Genomic DNA, 21,954 nt, shown 5'->3' on the forward strand with positions numbered 1-21,954 from the left:
CAAGAGAAACAGAAAGATTTTACGGATAGGCCAGCATAAGACCCGAAAGTTTTGGCAGATCTGTTTCAGTGCCGTGATGTTCTCGGTGTTATTCGAGAATCGACGGATATACCGACATGAGACCTGCAGCAGCTTGCGTTATGTCAGTCGAGTAGTTGAGAGAAGTGGTTTTTATGACAGATTGGTGGACAATGCTTGAGATAGCATGTAGCATTCGGCATTTTTAGATGCGGAGGCATGATCGTTTCAGGAAAGTTGGCTGTGAAAAGTAACGGCGAACGAGCGTCTGAGGCCGAAAGCCATGGCGAGCCGCTGCTATGGGTCTAGGGGTTCTCTCCCACTCCCACTTTCTCGCGCCGATACGATGCGATGGATACATATGATTGATCCTGGATAGGATGCAACTCTAGATTGCGCAAGAGGGGAGAAAAGAGATCAGGCGATGTATACTGCACGTACGTAGATAGTTAGTTTCGGATAAAAACCGAATACATAGCAATGAATTGCCTAAGCTGTTGACAACGAGATAGTATTTCAGTGACTACTTGATCTAAGATGAGGTTGTTGATAGACATGATAGGGCAGATAGCTCCTAGTCGGATTGGATTTGGGTCTAAGCGAAAGGGTTGACTCGATGAGATCGAGTAACAGATTTATTCTGCAGAAGGCGACTAAGCTCAATTGAGTCGGAGGCGCAAGTACCGGTATCTTCAATCGCATCGCTGCGGTGATAAGAAAGAGATTCTGGCCAATCGTAGGGTCTCGTTTATATCCGCCCGGGGTAATCGCCCCTCTTGTGGCATGGCTCAGGCCTTTGATAAGTGAAATGGAAGTAACCATCTGCAGGGCATTTCCAAGCCCAGCCGTACCTATGCGTTCACTGCGACTGCGCTCAGGAACCCAATTGTATCTCCATTCATTTTTTTTTACAGGTGAGCAAAAAGGATTCTTTTTCTCTGGGTCATAATTTCCTAAAAAAGGAAAGCGATGTCGGGGAAACGTCTTACCGTCTACGTCAACGTGAGCCGGAAGTCGCTGTCGCAGCCACTCATACGGTGATACCAAGCATTTGCTCCATGGATTTAGAGTCTCGCATGTGGGGGCACCCACTAAAAGAGGACCTGGGTCCCTTGTAACTCGACTCACCTCTCCGCAACGTGCTACCTATTCTGTGCCGACAGAAGCGCATGTACCTATCCTTGGTGCCTTGGTAGACTGGAGGAGGATGTAGATGAATGAATCATGTCTGGTTGAAGTTATCGAGATACTTGGAATCTTTGGGGATGACGAACCTGTGAATGTGGGAGAGAAAAGTCAAGTATACCAGATAAAAACAACATCTCAACTACCGGAGATGCAAAAGTGCTTATCCTTCAGCTAAACCTACCACGGACAATGTAGCCACGGCAAACCCATCCCGGTACAGGTACACCCTCCCAATGTACATACATAACAATCGGCTAGTTATCTACAGTAGCAACGGTCGGGTCTGGGGATGACGATCATGCTGAGATAGTGGCTGCTGATAACCATATCCAGACACTCCAAGGAAGTACATCCTAGACACCAGCTGTTGGTGGACCTTAGTCCTTCATACAGGAACCTCGGACTTATATGGGGAAATGTCAATCATCAAACCATAAATACCAGCTCGCCCGTCACCCTCGAAAACCGCGTTTTCCAAGACAAGAACGCGGTGGAGAAGATCCAGTCGGTTCCCTCCTACTATTCTATCCTAATTAGTCCATCTACCTATTTCTATTACGATACTACTATCACATCATCATCCTCTTCTTCACCTTGGATTTGACCCTTGTCCACGTCGTTGTCACCTGCACGTCATAGCCCCTCCAAGGCTTTTGAGTAACGATACAGAAAGTCAATTGCTTTTAAGTTACCTTAGTTTCTTGACTTTTTGTTTATTCTTCATCGTTTCTTTACACACATCGACATCATGGAGACCAGATCAAGATTAAAGGTCTTGTCCGACAAGATTGGCGTCCCAGCTGAGCCTGGCTTGACAAGCACACAGCTTATGGTACGAATGCCTTACAAAGTTTTATAAGACTCTGTCCAGAACTTATATTGCGACGCGATTTACGACAACGGAATTATACTAATACTCTTACACAGCTTACGAACCATGATCTCGCACCCGTTGAGAAGGAGCGCCGACAATGGGGTCCTTGGAACTTTGTCGGTTTCTGGATCGCCGATTCTTTCAACATCAACACTTGGATGATTTCCTCAGCCATGATTGTCAACGGACTTTCATGGTGGCAGGCATGGCTCTGTGTCTGGATCGGTTACAGTATCACTGGACTTTTTGTCGCAATTAATGCGCGACCTGGTGCTGTCTACCACATTAGTTTCCCCGTTATCAACCGAAGCGCTTTTGGTATCTGGGGTGGACTGTGGCCTGTTCTGAACCGAGCTGCTATGGGTATGTCTCGATTCTCTCCAATTATGTGATGTATTGCTAACACTGAATAGCTTGTGTCTGGTACGGAGTTCAAGCTTACATTGGTGGAAACTGTGTCTATCTCATGATCCGATCTATCTGGAAGTCCTGGGAAAACGTCCCCAACACTTTCAGTGCAGATTCTGGCACAAACACTCCTCACTTTGCTTCCTTCTTCATCTTCTGGCTTTGCTCTCTTCCTGCTCTCTGGTTCCCTGTCCACAAGATCCGACATCTCTTCACCGTCAAGGCTTACGTCGTTCCCGTTGCTGGAATCACTTTCCTCGCCTGGACGATTTCGCGTGCCGGTGGTATCGGTCCCATCATCAAGCAGGGTAACACTGTTCACGGCAGTGACTTGGCTTGGGAGATTGTCAAGGGTATCATGTCTTCGATCTCCAACTTTGCCACTCTCATCGTCAACGCCAGCGACTTCTCCCGATTTGCGCAAAAGCCCAAGGACGCTATTCTTCCACAGATCATCACAATCCCCATGGGTTTCGCCGTCACTTCCTTCATCGGTATCATCGTTTCCTCCGCTTCGACTACATTGTACGACCGAGCTATCTGGAACCCTCTCGACTTGCTCGACGAGTTTATCAACGATGGAAGCTCTGCTGAGCGCTTCGGTGTCTTCTTCATTGCCTCAGCTTTCGCTCTAGCTCAGCTCGGAACAAATATCGCCGCCAACAGTGTTTCGGCCGGTAACGATTTGACTGCTCTTCTTCCTCGCTGGATCAACATTCGACGTGGAAGTTACATTTGCGCGTGTCTCGGTCTCATGATCTGCCCCTGGCAACTTCTCAAGGACAGCAACCAGTTCACTACCTACCTTTCCGCCTACAGTGTGTTCCTCAGCTCCATTGCTGGTGTCATGGTTTGCGACTACTACATTGTCCGTAAGGGATACATCGAGGTCAAGGAACTCTACGACGCTCGCAAGGAAGGTCCTTACTACTACACCGCTGGTTTCAACTGGCGCGGTTACGCTGCTTACATCTGCGGTATTGTCATCAACGTTGTTGGTTTCGCCGATGCTGTCGGTGCAAAGAACGTCCCTATCGGTGCCGTCCACGTTTACCAGCTCAACTACTTCTGCGGTTTCGGTGTCTCCATGATCGTCTACTTTCTTCTGTGCAAGATCTCACCGATCCCTGCCACCAGCGACCGATGGATGGAAGTTGGCGAAGATGCTGATGAACTCCGAGTTGCATACAACTCTAGAACTCCTTCTTACGACGAAGAGAATGCGACGGGAGGAGATGTGCAAAAGGGTACTGATGAGACGAAACACTTCTGAGTTTAAACATGGCATGGAGTTTTATTTATGATGGATACTTGATGATGTAAAATTTTTTCTTTTCGCTGGATATATACTGGACACCGAGCTATTTGCCGGATGATGAATACATGAACACACTGTTCTTTGGATCACTATACTTTTTTTCTCCCTGCGTCTTACTATGATGAACTTGGAGGCGCACAGTCCTCTAGACCAACTAACAAAGAGGTTCTTTTTGGGCATCGCTTCTTGTGATCGGCTCTGTTTTGTCTGCTCAAGACTCCTTTCGCCAGAGCGGACTAGCCTCTTAGACTTCAACTATTCGTGCTTTCAACAAGCCCCGTTGGCTCAGTGGTAAAGCGTATCACTAGTAATGATAAGATCACTGGTTCGATTCCAGTACGGGGCAACTATCTCTTCGAGCATCAGATATCTGGTGTTTCTCCCTTTTTGCGCATTTCTCTAAACGAGAAGTGCTGATGCGCATTATCTTTTGGGAGCTGTGTAACTCTGGGGCGGAACGGCACGAGCGCTTAAACGATTTAAGGTTAATGCACCATGACGTCAACTTAGGCCCTTCATGCATTCAAACTTCATGATATCTTCGGCGAACGGTGAAACAGATCAGCAGCTGCTGACGAGTCTTTTTGTTTCGTGCATGCGTAAGGCTGCATGTCATTTCCGCGGTGAAGAGATCTGATACATAAGTTCTTGGTATTTTGCGGGGTAATTGTATACGACGTGAGAGGTTGCACCAGTGATCATCACATGAGATACTAGCATAATGCTTGTCTAGCCTTGTCTTAATATTGCCTACTTGGAAAAGAAGGGAACGCTACCCTTTGAGTCGTTCGTCCTAACAAACGAGAGGGTGCAGCACGGGAGTTCCCGTACTGCCACGTGCGGGTATCACTAATTGAGCGATAACCACCCAAAAAGAAACACCATAACACCAGGAAAAGCATTGTAGTCAATACGTATTGTTGAAGATACAGACAAACAGGCAAAAAGATGAATTGATTGAATCACGTGCCCCGTACTGGAATCGAACCAGTGATCTTATCATTACTAGTGATACGCTTTACCACTGAGCCAACGGGGCTTATGAGGTGATTCCTCGATTGTTGAAAGATTGTTTGCGGTCTAGGTACATATAGTCTCCCAAAATCGGGAAGCTAGAATGCTTTCCTGCCTGGTGAAGGTCTGTTAAGGCGAATAAGAGGGGAGCGTGTCGAGGATTTCTATAGTGCTTTTGGCGAACATGTATTGCGTCATACACAACTCTATGCACCGGCCAACCAGTATTACGATATCGGAAATTTCAAGGCACATGGTAATAGACCTGGCAACCAACCTATTATGGGTCCAAAGGCTTATTGATAACCTAGCTTTCATATATATTTTCAGTATCAGGCAACACAGGCATAGGCATAATTATCTTGCTACTGTTTGTGCATCTTACTAATGCGCGGATATGTTAGAAACATCCTGTATCGGACTGTATAGAACAACTAAGCTCTGAAACCCCATGGACCTCGAATGAGCTTTCTCTGCTGAATAAAATTTAGAGTACGTACTTCAGCGGTGGAATCGGCATTTGAAGTTTTCTATGAATCCTAGTCATGTGGGCTTTCACCGTCCCCTCTTCGCACTGACATGGCGCTTTGAACCGGTGACTCTACAAATTTTACTTAGTTGCTGCTTCCTTTGTGTTCTGCTCTTATTTCTAGAGAGGCTCATAAACTTAGGTACTGTATTCCGATTGAATTCGTAAGGCAGGTAGCTTCAGAAGATCTTTATCAAGCAAAACAACATATTGGTGATATTTAAAACAGACCCACCCTTTTTCACGACTTCATTTCAATAACCATCAGTGAAGTTTAATTCGTAGATACTAGTTAGTGTATGCGACATGAGAAGAGTCAGTTGACATGAAAAAAAACGTGTAGATGCGGTATTAATGACGCTGTCGGACATTTTAGGCATAATTTGCTATCTGTTGCTGGGCAGATATGCCATTTGGACTTGTACTTTAGATTTTCACTTACACGCGTTGACCACTATATGCTGTCATTGGTACTTCACACATGTAGCGATCAGCCACTCGTTTAAACCCTTACCTTTAGCTCAATTTAAAGAAATTAAGTAACAACAGCAAGAAATCTTCAATAAAACGCAATCTTGATACCAGAATAAAGAAAAGCTAAATAGATACTTGAAACGGGGTTTAAAGTCCGGGTTCAACGGACCACTGATTTATAACGGGAGAGTCCACTAAAGCAAGGCACATTTTGGGGGACACCCCACCACTGCGGATCATTCTCCGGCCCGCCTTGACCAATACCCCGCCTGAGAAGGAATTTGTGGTCGCCAAAAAAATGACCGATATCGTCGCGACCATTTTAGAAAATTTTTCTAGAGGTTACACATTCTGATACAAGTCAAGAGCTTAGACTGAGTGTAGATACACTCGATTGTTCGATTCTTCAACCTCTCCACGACCTCGACGTGACACTTTATTCAACATGTGTGGTGTTTCGGCTATTTTGGTCAGTCTCGAGTTCCTTCTCTTTACAAAATATTGCCCCTCCCCCGCGCTCAGAAAGAGACCCTTGCCCGTGCTCGGACTTGAGACGGAAGTGCCCTACCAAAAGAGCAACGAACAATGAAACATTACATGCAAACACATGCTGACTGCGTATACAGCTGGGCGACCAGGAAGCCACTTCCGCCGCTATCGATTTGCACGAGTCTTTGTATTACCTCCAACATGTTAGTTACCGATCGCAAACAAATTACAGATCGAATCGCGAATATCGGTCATAGGAGGAACCAATGCTGATAATTGGAATAGCGTGGACAAGATGCTGCAGGTATCGCTGTTTGCCAGGGAGGCGGAAGAGTCTCCCAGTGTAAGGGCTTGGGAATGGCCAGCAAGGTCTTTGCTGATGGCAAACGCCTCGAGCATCTTCCCGGCTACATGGGTATGACATTGCGACACACAGATGATACAAAAGCTAACTTTACAAAGGCCTGGGTCACGTTCGCTACCCTACAATGGGAACCGCCTCTGCGTATGTGTCACAGCAAACATGATGTGTGCACAACTAACAGTGACACAGCTCCGAGGCTCAGCCTTTCTACGTCAACGCGCCATTCGGTATCTCCATGAGCGTCAACGGCAACCTTGTCAATACCGAATACCTTCGCAAGTTCCTCGACGAGGAAGCCCACCGACACGTCAACTCCGATTCCGACTCAGAACTCCTGTGCGTAGTCGCAGCTCGCACTTACTCGAACGACGATAGCTGATATGTACCAATAGCCTCAACATCTTCGCCCACGGACTCCAGCAGCTCGGCAAGACTCGCGCCAACTCTGAAGACATCTTCACTGCCCTCAGCGATGTCTATGCTAAGTGCCAGGGTGCTTTCGCCTGTACTGCCATGATCGCTGGTTTCGGTATCCTCGCTTTCCGGTGAGTTGTGCCGATAGTTCACAACGACGTTCAGAGTCTAATTCGAAATAGTGACGCCAACGGTATTCGTCCTCTTGTCATGGGTTCCCGACCCTCCGACACTCTCCCGGGCACCAAGGACTACATGTTCGCATCTGAGTCTGTTGTCTTGAAGCAGCTCGGTTTCGACGACATTATCGACATTCTCCCTGGCCAGGCCTGCTTCTTGCAAAAGGGCTGCCCTCCCAAGTTCCGCCAGATCATCAACGACAAGCCCTACACCCCCGATTGCTTCGAATTTGTCTACGTTGCTCGTCCCGACTCCACCATGGACGGTATCTCTGTCTACCGCAGCCGACAGAACATGGGAGAGAAGCTGGCCAAGAAGATTCGTGATGTGCTCGGAGAGAAGGGTGTTCAAGAGATTGATGCTGGTATGTGGCATCCATACCTTCTTTTCACTGAACTACGCTAACATGCCTTCTAGTTATCCCAGTGCCTGAGGTATGCTGAGTGGTAGCATTTTTCAGTCTTGTATCACGAAACTAACTCCTCTTTAGACAAGTAATATCGCCGCTGCCACACTAGCTGAGAAGCTTGGCAAGCCATATGTCACTGCTCTTATCAAGAATCGATATGTCCAGCGAACATTCATTCTGCCCAACCAAGCTCTCCGAATGAAGAGTGTCCGCAGAAAGCTCTCTCCCATCGACTCTGAATTCCGCGGAAAGAACTTGATCCTCGTGGATGACAGTGTCGTCCGTGGAAGTAAGCAAAACCTATTTTGTATCACAACCTAATGCTGACTTAAATCCTAGCTACGTCACGACAAATTGTCCAAATGGCAAGGGAAGCTGGTGCTGTTAAGGTTATCTTCGTCTCAGCCTCTCCTGAGTGCATACACCCACATATCGTATGTTTACCCCAATCGTTGTGTTTTTGAATGCTGCTAATAGTTTTAAAGTATGGTATCGATCTTGCGGACCCAGTTGGTAGGCTTCCCTAATCCATTTCGAGCTGCTATGTTGCTAACAATTCCAAAGACCTTGTTGCTCACGGTCGAACAAACCAACAGATCGCCGACTACATTGGCGCTGACGAGGTCATCTTCCAGGACCTTGATGGCAAGGACGGACTAAAGGCTGCTTGTATGGAGGCTGCTGAGACCACAAGCAAGGTTGAGGACTTTGAAGTTGGTGTCTTCTGTGGAAAATATGTCACAGAAGTTCCCGAAGGATATTTCGAGCACCTGAGCGATCTCCGAAACGGCAAGAAGAAGGCGAAGGCTGCTTTGACAGAAATCAAGGCGGGTGGTGATGAGGGTGGAAACGTCGTCGTCAGCTCTGGACCTACAAACGGTCCGGCTGAATCCGATGATCGTGAAGATATCAGGTGAGTTTCTATCAGTGACCCTCACTGTTTGCATTTACTGACGTAGTCAACAGCATTCATAATGTGGCGAGCGAGCAGATGACAACGTCATAAAGGTTGACGGTGAGGCTCATGAGAACACCGGTGAAAGACGATCGAATAGAAATGCAGACGAAGAGAGGAACAACTCCTAGTCATCGATGAGAGGAAGAACTAGACAATTGGGGCTGAAAATATCAGCGACGGTCCGAAAAGCTATGATGAAAAAATAATGTAGCCTCAAGAGTTGTCAGCCAGCCAGAAAATGGGTATCAGGATAGAGCACCGACGCTGGCTGGCAGCTCGGTGAGGCACCAACGATACTAGGGATGCCGCAAGGCAGAGATTAGAACGAGATATGAAAAGCCAGAATTTATGAGCGTTGCTTGAATTATTGCTGCTATCAGCCTCCTTGCGTCAGTCGATCTTGTGCTCCGCTTTCTCAGGTTCGGAGTTGCCCTATGGCCCCAGATTGTGGACTCATGCTAGGTATTAAGGGACCGCCACGATGTTATGTTGAGTGGATTAGGATGAATTAACGGAATCGGCCGTGACACAGCATAGTGATCAGAACAATGCATTGCGTTGCACTATCGAATATCTAGTTCAAGTTTATGGCTTGCTTAAATCCCACTTTAGGAAGCATACCCCCGCCAATTCATGCAATTTGACCCATTGGATGGATTACTGAGGGGAAACAAGTACGGTGAGCAAGGTGAAGAAATCTAAACTATCGTGAAGGTCCATCATGATAATTTCTTGGTGGAGTTGTTGAGAAGGTGGGAGGAGCCTCATGAGGAGACGCCAAGGTTTCTCCGATCAAACAGACCCAGACTAGCTCAAGAGGATCCTCCTAGAGGGGAACCGACATGCCAGACGAGTTAGTTGGAGATGGTTGGAGAGCATAAATATATGGATCTCTGTTAGGGCCAGACCGGTCATGCCAAGATGAATCCTTAGCAGCATGACTAACCGACAATTACAGTGGGCAGTCAGTCCCTGTCGTCTAAGTTAGTCAGATGCTAAGGCTACAGACAAAAGAATGAGCCAGATCAAGACCAACACATAGTACAGATGGTTCAGTAGTAGCAAAATACCTGGTCAAGGTTGCATGGGGATCATTAGTATAGTGTGCCATGGCGGCTCATAAGCTCCGTGGACGGTGGACTCCATCACGATCTCCAACGCATAGAAGAAAAGAAGAAAAAAAGCATCAGGGTTCCCCTCACAATGGAAGGAAAAAACAAGGTCGTGGAAGAAAAGAAAAAGAAGAGCTGATTTCCAAATTGGGCGGTTGTGTCACCTCTGGCTGGACGGTCCCATCTGAACCCAGGAATGACAAGCTTTCTGCCGACTCTGATGGAAGTTCCATGATGCAGGTCCCGGAGGTTCGGCTGCACGATATGTCGTTTCCTTGCCCTTTCGGGGAGCGTTGGCATCGGCTTTAGTCGGGGGATTGGGCTGGTAAACGTGGGGCTTTGGCTAGAAGAGAATTGAACAAGAGGACAAGACAAGACAGGGCAAGGTAAGGCGAGCATTGGATTATTGGGGGTATATGCTGTAATCTGATATGGGCTGACTTATACAATTACATACTATTCAAGATGCTGGACACTATTGTCGCCTTTGATTGGAACCGAGTCATGAGATCTGCTCTAGCACTATAGACTATACCTTGCTGGGCTGTATCGTACCTCTCTACAGATCCTGGTCATTCAGTGCATTCACCCAGGCTTCTAGACAAAATCTGACCTGGTTCATTCATAGAAACTTCCATAACGTTACCGAGGTGAGGCATGATCTGGATTATGATCTATTTCGGCGATTGCGTGCTTCGCTACAGTAATTCCCAGCTGGATATCGTTCTCCAGTTGCTTAGTAGAGTCAGTAGCGAGAACGGTCCATTATGAGGAACGGTACCGACCGGCACTCAATCTTCTAGACTGAATTCAACTAATAGAGAGTGTCGCGCCTTCTCTTTACCCCTCCATTCTCTTCCCTCCCACCTTCCATTGTCTACTCACTGGGTTGCGCTTGCCTTACCTCACCAATACCTACCAGTACCATCCATCACACCTATACCTTAAAGCTAAGGTACCTACCATACATTCCTACCAACTGCTCCATCCCTCCATTACATTACTTCCCTCTTCCGTCACAACCTTTTTTATTCATCATCATCATTACTTACTCGCCTTACTTTTTTGACCCCCGCCTTGCACCCCGTACGTCGAGTACATTGACTCAAACCTCTTTGTCTCAGTATCCATCATGAACCTTCTGTAACGACCCGCTCGTTACACCCAAACCGCTGCCTCGCCCGCCCCAAGAGCTCGAGCACGACCTGGACCTAGTGAAATCCTAGGACAAAACACCAGCACAAGACCTGTCAAGCTGCTGTGTCAGCACCTGGCGCATGCCGCCAAGCAACACAAAACCGTGTCATAACTGCCGTCGCCGACGCCTGCGCTGCGACCGCTCATGGCCGACATGCCACAAATGTGCGGTTTCAGGGCAGGAATGCCTCGGATATGGCAAGGTTTTTGTCTGGACCCAGGGCATTGACTCTCACGGCAATGTCAATCCGCCTCCAGGCCGCAGGCTTCCCGACGATACTGATTCCTCCGCCTCCGCCTCGCCTCCGGGACATCACCAACCGAATCAAAATCATCATCATCATGACCGTCCGAGACCCCAGCCTCAACCCGACTATAGCGATCAGCACCCGTTGGCGCGCTTGGTTCAGCAAGCCCAGCAGGCCGCTCAAGAGGCAGAGGAGTTGAAACGACATCAGCAACAGCCGACTCCACAGAGTGACGAATCTGCGGCCTCAAGCGATGCCAATATGCCGTGGCCTTCTCCAGGCGCACTTACAGATCCATTGTTCCAGGATCTTGACCGCACATCGCGATTCTACCTAGCGCATTGTAGGTCTTGGCTCTAGCCCTTACCTTAATCGATACTAATGCAAGTCCCAGTCTCCGAGAGCGTCTGCAAGGATCTCGTGGTCCGAGACACGCCTGAGAGCAATCCATTCCGAGAGCTGATACCCTTGACGCGGAAGCACCCGCTTCTTTTTCAGGTTCTTATTGCGACTTCAGCTATCCACTGGTCCAATGTCTTTCGCCGCGTTACCAAGATCCCTAATAACATTCCTAATCCCGGCGATTACCTCTCTGTGTTACGCTCAAAAGATCTTGTAACACACCAAGCGCTGATCGATGCCCTGACGGCTAAGCAAAAGGCCATGAGCCACCTCAGGGAGGTGCTTGATACCCTTGACCCGGCGGGTAGTGAGGTGGCACTGGCTGCTATGCACTTTTTTATCAAGTTTGATTTGATTGATTTGGACAAGTCGGATAATCAGAGCTGGAGGGCCCACCTTGAAGGCGCTACGAGCATAATGGCACTTCTTAACCCGGATAGTAACCCCGACGCATCTAGTAGAATGCTGCGGGACCGGGTCATTACTGACAGCTTCATGTAAGTTGAACTTCTCTGCTATACGAAGTGGATACTGATTTTGTTAGCTATAACATTCTGGGCTCAACGTTGACCTCTGGCGGGCTTGCGGCCCGGGTGGCACGGCAAGCTTTCCAGTTTCTACCTGTCATGAAACGGGTAGAACTAACGAGTTACTTATCCTGCCCCCCAGAGATTCTCAATATTATTCTCTCTGCATCCGAGCTGTCGCACGAGGTGCCCTGGACAGATCAGTCAGTGGGGGCGGCAGATAAGGCACTTGCATTGATAGACGAAGCCCTTGCTGTTGATATTGCAGCTTGGGCAGACTATCTCCGGCAACATAATCTCACCCAGGACCTCAATAGTCGAGTGCGCTTAGCTGCAGCACACCGGTCGGCGGCGTGCCTCTACATCCTCCAAGCGCTACCGCTAGTTCGGTCATTGCGACCTATTGATACCGACTTTCTGCTCCAAGACGTTTTGAGCAATTTAGCTCTCATTGATGAGAACGACCCATACTTCAAGGCATCCTCGTGGCCAACGTTTGTCGCAGGGGCTGAGACACGAGACCCTGAAAGACGCACTTGGACCCTGACCAGATTATTGTCAATTTGGCAGATTTGCCCGTGGGGGTACCTGTTCACGGCAATTGAAATGCTCAAGGCAACGTGGGCGATGCAAGATACACGCGGCACAGACAATGTCAACTGGCTACATGATTTACGTGGGATGGGATTTGAGAACTTGATCGTTTAAGATGATATGATGCTTTGGTTACAGGGTGTTTTCGGTTCCAGTCCATATATACAATGTGGTGTATTTTTAGCGTCGGAGCAAAAGTTGACTCTTGTGTTTTGTCCTAGGGTTCATGAACGTTCGGTTGCAAGCTCGGAGTACGAGAGAATTAGCTAATGATTTAGAGGAACGCCGCGTGTTTTGGCCAGCTGTTCACAGTGTACCGCAATGCTAGAGGATAGAGGTGCTGGGTGTCGGGATGGTTGACTTTGCAAATGCCGGTTCTAGACCCGTCGAATCTCACGATGGCTTCACCGAATTCAACAAGCTGCTTTTCTAGCCATGGGATTTATCAGCAGACCCACCATGTATACTACGTGAATATGGATGTTGATAGTTTTTCCTGTCACTTGACCTATTCTGTTCGTTCACTTTCACCTCATCATTACCCGCGAGTCTCAGTCATGACAAAAGACCCTGTCCAACGGCTTTGACCGAGGTCTGCAGTCAACCTCTGCTCTCTGACCAGGATCCAGCAGCCAGCATCTCAAGGGTCTTAGTCAACTCTTAGACCGGTGCTCCACTGGCTAGAAGAACTAGAGAACATGCGGCTTCGACAAAAGTGGTTTGAGCTTGAAATCTCGGCCGAGACACCTGACACATTTTGGCGTGTCCCTGCCAGCTTGCGCCTATCATATCACCTATCAATCCGTGCCGTACAAAATGCTCTCAGGGAATTGAGTGGTGTCTCACACGTGTAGGACAAATCTCACTTTTCCTGTTAGATCAACGTTGCACTGCAGAAAGCCAAGATTTCTCTTTTCTCCTCAGTGCATGCATGGTGATGAATGATACCCCTCATTATATTTGAAATGTGAGAACTTGAGGCCTGGAGTAAGGTGACAGAAATACATAGCCGTTTTCCACCAATAGCCCACCAGCTAACTGACTCGTCATATCTGACATCCCTCAGGCATTTCTGATCCTAGGATACACCGGTATGGATGCAGTATGTATATGCAGTACATAGTACATTATCGCACGTAGATCTGAGGCCGGTTTACTTCGCACGGGCACATTTGATTGGACGCCAAGAGAGAGCAGAGGCTCAAAGTAGAAGGTCAATGGCCAAGAGGAGTGGAGTTGGATCTCCTACCCGCGACGTTCCTTCCCCTACTACTCTGAATTATGTCTTAGAAATTCTCAACACCAAAAAGAATGTTCACGAACATCCTCAGCAACAAACTCAAAAAGACAGGTCTCGGAGGGAGTCGAACCCTCGCTGGCGGAATCAGAATCCGCAGTCATAACCGTTAGACCACGAAACCACCGGAAACTGAGCTGTGAAGCGCCTTGAGAATAGATTCTACGTAGGATCTGCAATTTTCGGACGTTGGCGACCTCACATTGTAGTCCGGGCATTATACAGTACATGAGATTTCTACTGCTCTCCTTGATTTGAATGAGTATATGAGATACCTCCTTAGACTTGATTTTGCGTTGCAAAGAAGGCAAAGAGGTATCCGGTGGCTCTTAAAGCTTGACGTGAATTTGTGAGCCAACAGCACAACACAACACAACACAATGGTAGCGCCTGAGATCCTTATGTAAGAATATCGTGAGAAGATGGGATACAAGAGTCTGTATTTATATCTTATATCTATATATGTCGAGAAGTGTGAGAAGAGTAATGGCAGTATGTTGACGGTTGGATATTAGCCAATTTGACCACCGAGAGCATGTCTTAGATACCCCGGCTACAGACCTTCCACAACCCCCTCGGTGCACTGGAGATGCACAAATATACTGGAATTTCATAACATCACGAGTCGCTTGCTATCTGACAGTATAATTGAGATGTGCACAGCCATGTCGTCGAGGAGATAGAAGACTGAATAGTTAAGACATCTTAGACAAGCTTAGCCCAGCCTTTAGACCGTCTATTTTTGCTACTCTAAAGTTTAAAAGATACAGTAATTTTCTTCAGATTAGATACATGCCAGGACTAGCAGTATACGTGCAGATCTTATTTCTTTGTGGCCACTGAGTCTGGTGTCGTCTTATTTTGACGTTAGTGACGTATAATGCTAATTATGACTGCCTCTGTATTATTCTCTTTCTAGCTGACTAGTGTCAACATCATGTCAAACAATGAGGGACCAGCCTGTCCTCCGGTCAAGAAAGACTTCACTAAGGGCTGATTGCTCATTGTCATTTGACTTGGTCAAGACTATATACTGCAATCGTGTATACTCCAGATACTTGCTCAATGGCTTTCACCGGTACACTTCAGCCGATTTATATGCCTTACAGGAAAACTGCAGGCCTGGGAAGCAGCTATGGATATATAACAAAGTCCTGCAGATATCGCCATATGCAGTCTTGTCTACCGTGCCACATTCTTCAAAATACTGACCTACAGACACGGAAATTAAAAGTCAAGACATTCACTTGCGAGAGACTAAGTGCTAAGGATAAGTGCAGGGGACGGCCAGGCACGCAATGTTGGTCGATGGCGTACCAACAAGCCATGATTAATATCATGAGCAACACCTCGAAGAGCCAATCTGGCAGAGGTTCAAGTGGATGATATAACAAAAAGGGATCTCAAGTACGGACAGATTGAAAATAGTCAGATTAAGAATGATCCACGCATACCTCGTGAATGATATACGCCAGCCATGCACCTTGGTCATGATGATCGTTAAGATAATACCCGAACCTAAGCGCCATTCCAAGAAGATGATTGAACCATGGCCCAGTTGAAGGGGTCCGAAAAAGTGAAAGTGAAAGGGAAGTGCCTGGCCTAGGTACAGGAACCTACAACTTTAGAGTTGCGGTTCCGATTTGGGGAGAGAGACAAAGAAAACATCAAGTACCGTATAGGTCAAGAAAGTGAGTGTCACAAAGGGGTCTACCAGCGACGGCTATCCTGATGTTAGCTGGGAATGCTGACAAATAGCATGCGGCTTACCTGTAGGCTGAGTCGAGCTTCGTCTGACGACGCTTGGGCTTTAGCCCTGACATTGAAGGCTTTCGCCTTGGGGACTCTTCAGGTGTCTTGGCCTTGGAATCCCGTCCAAGCAATTCAGCTTCCAAGGAATCCAATCCTGACGATGCAACCGACACCGAAGAATCTCGTGAGGCTGGCGTTCGGCTGCGACTCCGACTACGGTTACGGCCACGGCTGCGACTGCGGCTGCGGTCTCTATCTCGATCTCGATGGTGTCGGTCTAATCGCCGATGGTCATCGATGTTACGATAATTTGTTGACCGATGTTCCGAACTATCTCGACGTGATTTACGCCTCTTGGGCTCGTAGGTATCACGTAGACCGGAATGACCGTCGTGTGATCCTCTGCGATTCGTGTTGGAGGAGCTACGAGATCTTTGCCTTTTCAATGGTCGTTCAACAGGATCATCGTCATCTAGGTGACCTCGTTTGGGTTGTTGTTCCAGGACCTCCCCACTTTCGGACCTTTCACTCCGAGCCCTTTCGTCGACCCTTGGCGGGATCGCAGTGACAGAATCCCCGCTAGGAAGCTTGCCGTCCCGTACAAACGCGGGGTCGAATTCGACATCTGACCAATACGGTGTTTCGTGTATGGGTTTGACATATTCCTCGATATTGTCAGCTTTGACATAGTCCGATTCGATGCATACAGCATCCCATTTTCTAGGAAGAAGCACCTCGTCATTATACTCTGCAGGCAATGGCTTGCCAACTTCATCTGGAGGATGATGGGGTTCTGGCTCTTTGAAGATGGCCTTCTTCTCCCATTCCCGATCGTCTTCGGTAGCCTTTTCGGGTACTGTTTCTGTTTCTGTTTCTGGTCTCTGTGAGGAATCAGGTATAGGACTTTCAACTTGAGCCTTCTTAGCTTCAGGTGTCCCTGAAGGTGTACTTGACTTTTGCTTAACAGGAGTACTGGATGGGACCTTTTCATCTTGCTTTGGGGTTGGTGGGGGTTTTGGAAGGTTGGGAGTCTTGGAATCGCGTCTATTATTGCCGTCTTGTGATTTCTGTTCTTGCCGTGGTTGATGCTGGTTCTTCTTTTGTCGATTGTCGTGATTGCGATTGTGTCGGTCATTTTTACGTTTGTTCCGATGATCGCGAGAGTGATCTGTAAAGTCTCGACGACCTCTATTTGGCTGTCCATGCTGGTGAGGCTGTGGTGGTTTTGGAGGTAAAGGGGGCTTCGGGGGCAATGAAGCAGGCAAAGATAATGTCGAGGCAGGACTTTGACGTGGTACAGGTGGTGATCCAGATGACCGGTTTTGCCATGCTTTAGGTGGTGCTGGGGATGGAACAGGAGGTCGCGATGGCGGAGGGTGTCCATATGTAGGTGGTGCACTGTGAGGAGGGAACGGGGGTGGATACGATGGCGGCGGAGCGTGCTGCCCGTATGGTGCTGAAGCAGGCGGAGGGTAATGAGGATAAGGAGGCTGATGAGGTTGGTGGCCGTAGGGTGGATGGTCTTGACGAGGCGGAGGAGGCCCATACGGACGTGAATACGACGATGGTCCGGGAGGTTGAGGAGGTGGCGGGGGGGAATTATAAGTGCCCGGTGGTCTTGGAGGAGGTGCTGGTAGACCCGGGGGAGGAGCGCCGTAGGAAGGTGGAGGATAAGGATTAGAATATCCTGGAGGTGAGTATCCTGGTGCATAGCTAGGTGTTGGGCCGCCGTAAGGGGGATAATGAGGAGGATATGAGGGAGGTCCTCCTGGATAATGTGCAGGCGGAGGACCATAGCCTGGAGGAGGACCATACTGAGTCACTCCTGGTGCCGGCGCTTGTACGGGCGCAGGTGCATACTTAGTGATAATAGGTCCTTTCGACTTCTTTGGACCGCCATGATGGTCCCTATTACCTCCCTGACCAGGAGTATTCGAGTTCCTCCATGCAGCAAGACCGCTGTCAACTAGTTAAAACCTGCAAGGCACCAAAGTCCCGGACGAAACTCGGAGATGATGAGCACTTACGCTGGTGTTTCTCGTGTAGGTTCTGGGCATGCGATAGTCCAATGGCCAGCAGCACCACAGTTGTAACATCGAGCCTCGTCTGGCCGAGGTTGGCCAGGAGCTGTATGAGGCATGACTAAATGAAGCGAAGCAAAGTGCGTAAAGAGAAGCTTCAACGCAAACAGGACACTATCCTGAAGTGGAAAATGAGGAGACGGTACAGATTATACAAGTCTGACCGTCTATAGAACTGATGGGATGTCAAAGAAGAACGACACCGACAACGGTCAGCTGGGTGCGATGCTCAAGCGCGGTCACAACCAAACCGAAACAAGTTTGAGCAAGCGGAATGAGGCTGGGATAAGTAACACTGTGATACGTTGCACAGCAGGGGCCTCAGCACGACTCAGAGTCGATGAGAAGCGATGATATTGTGGAATAAGACAGCGATAGCGATGCTTTTGGTGATGCTTCAGCCCAAGCTTGTCAGTGGCCAGCGCGCGGTCGCGACATGCGAAAAAGCCCCCTCCCTGAACCGACTCTGAGCTTATCAGAGAGGCTTCATTCAGGGACCATTGAGTGAATGGACAATGGGGAGAGATGAATATGCGATGAGAGTCTCGGGATAAGAATTGGCGATGAGGCTCAAATTGATTCGACTACCAGAGGAAGGTACAGTAGACAATCTGGATGCGATGCTAGTCATTGGTTGATGGCAATGCTGAGGTTGTCGCGTGCGCACGGACCACTTCTCCAGGAAGAAAGAGGAAGGCAAGTTGAAAATGAATTAAACTTTGGCTATTCCCGACCACTATACAGATACTTGCATAATAAAGGCAATGCGGGCTCACTTGGCATTCAGTAATGAGGTTTTAATTGATAAATAAATTAACAATGCAGAATAAGCCTCATTGTGCTAGTTACACTGAAAAGGCATATAAACGAACTCTCGCAGCAGGAGTCTACTTTACAATATAGAACAGCTCCAGTATTATTGCAAATAGGGACTCTAGACTATCATTTGATTCACATAAAATAGATTATACTATTTAACTTTACTCGGTAAGTTCTGCAGTATCGTGCTTCATTTATTGTCATGCTCTATAATATACATAGTAAGTGTTCTATCCAGTCACAGCATTAGAATATACCTCTAGGTTTAAAATGGGCTTGTTTAAGTACATATCTCTAAAACATAACCAAACTTTACGTATAAGATATACATAAAGGCTTAGACGAAACGACTAGATCTAATCTCATTGTGACGAACATGGATGAGAGCTTCACGGAGCTCTATCTAGATCTAACTTGAGATGTAGCAAAGTGTGGGGAGTCGACCGGGCCATTTTCCCGCCGAGGCACCGTCATTCAGCAACTACTAAGCAAACCGCCACTACGTAAAACATCCCACCGCCAAAAAGCACCTACAGTACCACCACCACCAAGATGCTGCATATGTAATCACGGCCACGAGTTCACATACATGACGTCCCTACTGTTGTAGCTTCGAAGCTTCGCCTTTACCGCACTCGCTCTATACTCGACCGACTTCGCCCCGCATCCATGTGAATACAAGCTGTCTTGATCCCCGATCATGTTGGTACAACCACAGAGCTCTTCTCTAGACATCATCCTTGCCAGGAGCCGCACTCGACGCCGACACCCTTAATGATACCGATCCCTTACCATACGTCTATCAACCTTTACGAATACACTTGAATAGCGACATTCACATACCGCTCCCGTTATACACTCGGCATCTATAGTATCGACTTCCACATTCCACAATGCCTGGGCTACCTTGTAAGCGCCCTCCCGAACCGAAGAGGTCCCCAGGCTGACGTATCTTACCCAGCGTCCGTCGATCTCGACGAGTGCATTTCGCGCTTATACAACAAGGAGTTGCTTGCCGAATCAGTCATCGAGGCCGTCTGCGCCAAGACGAAAGAGCTTCTTATGCGCGAGTCCAACGTCGTCCACGTCCGCGCGCCCATCACTGTCGTTGGAGATATCCATGGACAGTTCTTCGACCTTATCGAGATTTTCCGCATCGGCGGCTACTGTCCCGACACCAACTATCTGTTCCTTGGTAACCGCCCACGAGCTCGAGATGAATAAAGGAGGGCCTTTGCTGACCACGACGGGGTACAATAGGAGACTACGTTGATCGTGGCATGTTCAGTGTCGAGACAATATCGCTGCTGGTATGCTTGAAACTACGATATCCTAATCGCGTGCATCTGATCCGCGGAAATCATGAGTCGCGCGGCGTTACGCAGTCGTATGGCTTCTATACAGAGTGTTCGCGCAAATATGGCAATGCCAATGTGTGGCACTACTTTACCGATATGTTTGACTTTTTGACTCTGAGCGTTGTTATCAACGATCAAATCTTCTGCGTCCACGGAGGTAAATACAGCTCAACTTTATTCTGGGGATTACGTTGACATGTGACCAGGCCTATCACCCTCTATCCATTCAATCGACCAAATTAAAATTATAGACCGCTTCCGGGAGATCCCCCACGAGGGTCCAATGGCCGATCTCGTTTGGTCTGACCCGGACCCTGAGCGCGACGAATTTTCCCTATCACCCCGCGGCGCGGGGTATACTTTTGGAGCACAGGTTGTTAAGAAATTCCTGGCTGTCAACAATATGTCGCATATCCTACGCGCTCACCAGCTCTGCCAAGAAGGGTTCCAAGTTCTCTACGATGACCGTCTCAGCACTGTTTGGAGTGCGCCAAACTATTGTTACCGTTGTGGAAATATGGCCAGTGTGCTTGAAGTTAGCGACACTGGTGAACGTTTCTTCAACGTTTTCGCAGCCGCGCCAGAGAACGATGTGCACAAAGACCTTCAACCAGGAAACGAAAAGTCTGCCGATGGCAATGCCCTGCCAGACTACTTCTTATAGACGAAATTATTCATACGTACACACACCGCTGCAGAGTTAATAGCTCGGGCTTAACGAAATTCACATCAATATGATACCATGTCTTCAAAGCAGGCATTTACGGCTCGGGCCTGAGAAATAGAGTTGCATAGCATAGAACTTGATGTATATAGGCATTTTTCTTCTGCAGTATCGAAGCTCTAGATTTAACCACAGGTACCGTCTCGCCGTTGACGAGCAGATGATAGGAAAACAGAGCAAGACCTTTCTCCAACAGAGCAGGGTTTTCTTTTGACTGTATGTGGGGTGTTTTTTTCTGTGTATGTTCTTCTCCAAATGTTCAGGTATCTCATTATCTCATGACTTGTGATATGTATTTTTGAGTTATGTCGTCGGTCTGTCTGTGCTGTCAAGACGCCGGTATCTACCAGTCCTTGGCAATGTCGAAACTCCACTCAAATTCGAGATGCTTCTTCTTATCGTCGTCCACGAAGCTAGAGATGGCGTTGTAGTGACCACGGGCGAGCATGCCGCTGGGGGCTTCCTCCTCCTGGACTGAAAATGTGTCAATACTGCGTTCTGACTTGTAACTATGATGTAAAACTTACACTTCTTGATATAAGTGGGCTGCTTGTCGGTGCTGGGAGCGTAGCTGCCAATCATCTCAGAGTCCTTGGAGACTCGGATACCCTTTCGCTTGACAACCTGAACGTAGTGAAGACCGCTGAGAATCTCATGCTGGACCTTGAACTTGGCGCTCATGGTGAACTTGGCACCCTCCTTGATGTTGAAGGGCTTGTCCTTGAGGGTGGTCTCGCTTCCAGGGGTAGAGAGATCGATGGTGACAGGAGGACGACCGGGGGAGTCCATGGTCAAGGAGAGAATGATGCAGACTCGGGGGTCGTTGGGGTCAGAGATATCGGTCCCGCCGCCGAGACCGAGGGACTCCTTGTATCGCTGGAGAGACTCATCGCCGGCGTCTAGAGAAACGAATTGTTAGCATCTGTTGGGAACGCGGCAATCGGTTGGTAAGGCGGTAAGCAGGGGATGACAGCAGACTGAAACATAGCTGGATCACGGTCTACGTTCGCATGAGAGACATTGTTGTCGCAAAGCTCAAGCTGCAGAATCTCTGCGGCCCAAAACTCTTCCGTGCAAAACAAACGAGCTTGTCGGGCATCATCCCGTGTTTTGTTGACAGCTGATGTTATAGCCCGGTGGCAGGTATTGCGCATATCGCAGAGCCTCGAACAACCCAAAGAAAGTTCACATACCCATCTGCTGGTA

At 48.2% G+C, this 21,954-nt stretch overlaps 6 protein-coding genes and 3 non-coding genes across 9 annotated transcripts; 5 read left to right on the forward strand and 4 right to left on the reverse strand.

Annotated features, from left to right (window-relative positions):
* Positions 1-1,598: 1,598 nt before the first annotated feature.
* Positions 1,599-3,901, forward strand: B0J16DRAFT_303158 (permease for cytosine/purines, uracil, thiamine, allantoin-domain-containing protein). Its single transcript, XM_046124664.1, has 3 exons — positions 1,599-2,038; positions 2,134-2,443; positions 2,494-3,901. Exons 1-3 carry the CDS (start codon positions 1,955-1,957, stop codon positions 3,759-3,761), a joined length of 1,662 nt encoding a protein of 553 aa, XP_045985304.1. The 5' UTR covers positions 1,599-1,954; the 3' UTR covers positions 3,762-3,901.
* Positions 3,902-4,080: 179 nt separating this feature from the next.
* B0J16DRAFT_t106 lies at positions 4,081-4,152 on the forward strand. Its single transcript has one exon. It is a non-coding gene; the product is annotated as a tRNA-Thr (tRNA).
* A 621-nt stretch (positions 4,153-4,773) lies between these two features.
* Positions 4,774-4,845, reverse strand: B0J16DRAFT_t116. Its single transcript has one exon. It is a non-coding gene; the product is annotated as a tRNA-Thr (tRNA).
* Positions 4,846-6,027: 1,182 nt separating this feature from the next.
* On the forward strand, positions 6,028-9,133 carry B0J16DRAFT_339504 (nucleophile aminohydrolase). The gene is made up of 13 exons (XM_046127563.1): positions 6,028-6,292; positions 6,450-6,515; positions 6,598-6,727; positions 6,775-6,817; positions 6,866-7,012; positions 7,069-7,221; positions 7,273-7,634; positions 7,688-7,704; positions 7,761-7,968; positions 8,019-8,113; positions 8,165-8,192; positions 8,244-8,592; positions 8,646-9,133. Exons 1-13 carry the CDS (start codon positions 6,269-6,271, stop codon positions 8,683-8,685), a joined length of 1,662 nt encoding a protein of 553 aa, XP_045985305.1. The 5' UTR covers positions 6,028-6,268; the 3' UTR covers positions 8,686-9,133.
* Positions 9,134-10,741: 1,608 nt separating this feature from the next.
* B0J16DRAFT_113695 (fungal-specific transcription factor domain-containing protein) lies at positions 10,742-12,958 on the forward strand. The gene is made up of 3 exons (XM_046121491.1): positions 10,742-11,537; positions 11,589-12,093; positions 12,141-12,958. Exons 1-3 carry the CDS (start codon positions 11,027-11,029, stop codon positions 12,829-12,831), a joined length of 1,707 nt encoding a protein of 568 aa, XP_045985306.1. The 5' UTR covers positions 10,742-11,026; the 3' UTR covers positions 12,832-12,958.
* A 1,108-nt stretch (positions 12,959-14,066) lies between these two features.
* B0J16DRAFT_t115 lies at positions 14,067-14,138 on the reverse strand. The gene has a single exon. It is a non-coding gene; the product is annotated as a tRNA-Gln (tRNA).
* A 1,424-nt stretch (positions 14,139-15,562) lies between these two features.
* Positions 15,563-18,188, reverse strand: B0J16DRAFT_113721 (uncharacterized protein). The gene is made up of 3 exons (XM_046121493.1): positions 17,794-18,188; positions 15,785-17,725; positions 15,563-15,737 (listed from the first exon to the last, which is right to left on the reverse strand). Exons 1-3 carry the CDS (start codon positions 17,904-17,906, stop codon positions 15,725-15,727), a joined length of 2,067 nt encoding a protein of 688 aa, XP_045985307.1. The 5' UTR covers positions 17,907-18,188; the 3' UTR covers positions 15,563-15,724.
* Positions 18,189-19,418: 1,230 nt separating this feature from the next.
* Positions 19,419-20,870, forward strand: B0J16DRAFT_113801 (Metallo-dependent phosphatase-like protein). The gene is made up of 4 exons (XM_046121494.1): positions 19,419-19,575; positions 19,628-19,861; positions 19,927-20,181; positions 20,231-20,870. Exons 1-4 carry the CDS (start codon positions 19,560-19,562, stop codon positions 20,686-20,688), a joined length of 963 nt encoding a protein of 320 aa, XP_045985308.1. The 5' UTR covers positions 19,419-19,559; the 3' UTR covers positions 20,689-20,870.
* A 221-nt stretch (positions 20,871-21,091) lies between these two features.
* On the reverse strand, positions 21,092-21,663 carry B0J16DRAFT_264495 (immunoglobulin E-set; the record flags this gene model as incomplete). The annotated part of the gene is made up of 2 exons (XM_046123362.1): positions 21,092-21,222; positions 21,276-21,663. Coding segments are annotated over 2 exons (519 nt in total), but the record flags the coding sequence as incomplete, so codon positions are not given.
* Positions 21,664-21,954: the final 291 nt, after the last annotated feature.

Source organism: Fusarium flagelliforme (genome assembly GCF_020744385.1).
Source record: "Fusarium flagelliforme strain FIESC 12 MPI-CAGE-AA-0113 chromosome Unknown B0J16scaffold_3, whole genome shotgun sequence".
Classification (NCBI taxonomy): Eukaryota; Fungi; Ascomycota; class Sordariomycetes; order Hypocreales; family Nectriaceae; genus Fusarium; species Fusarium flagelliforme.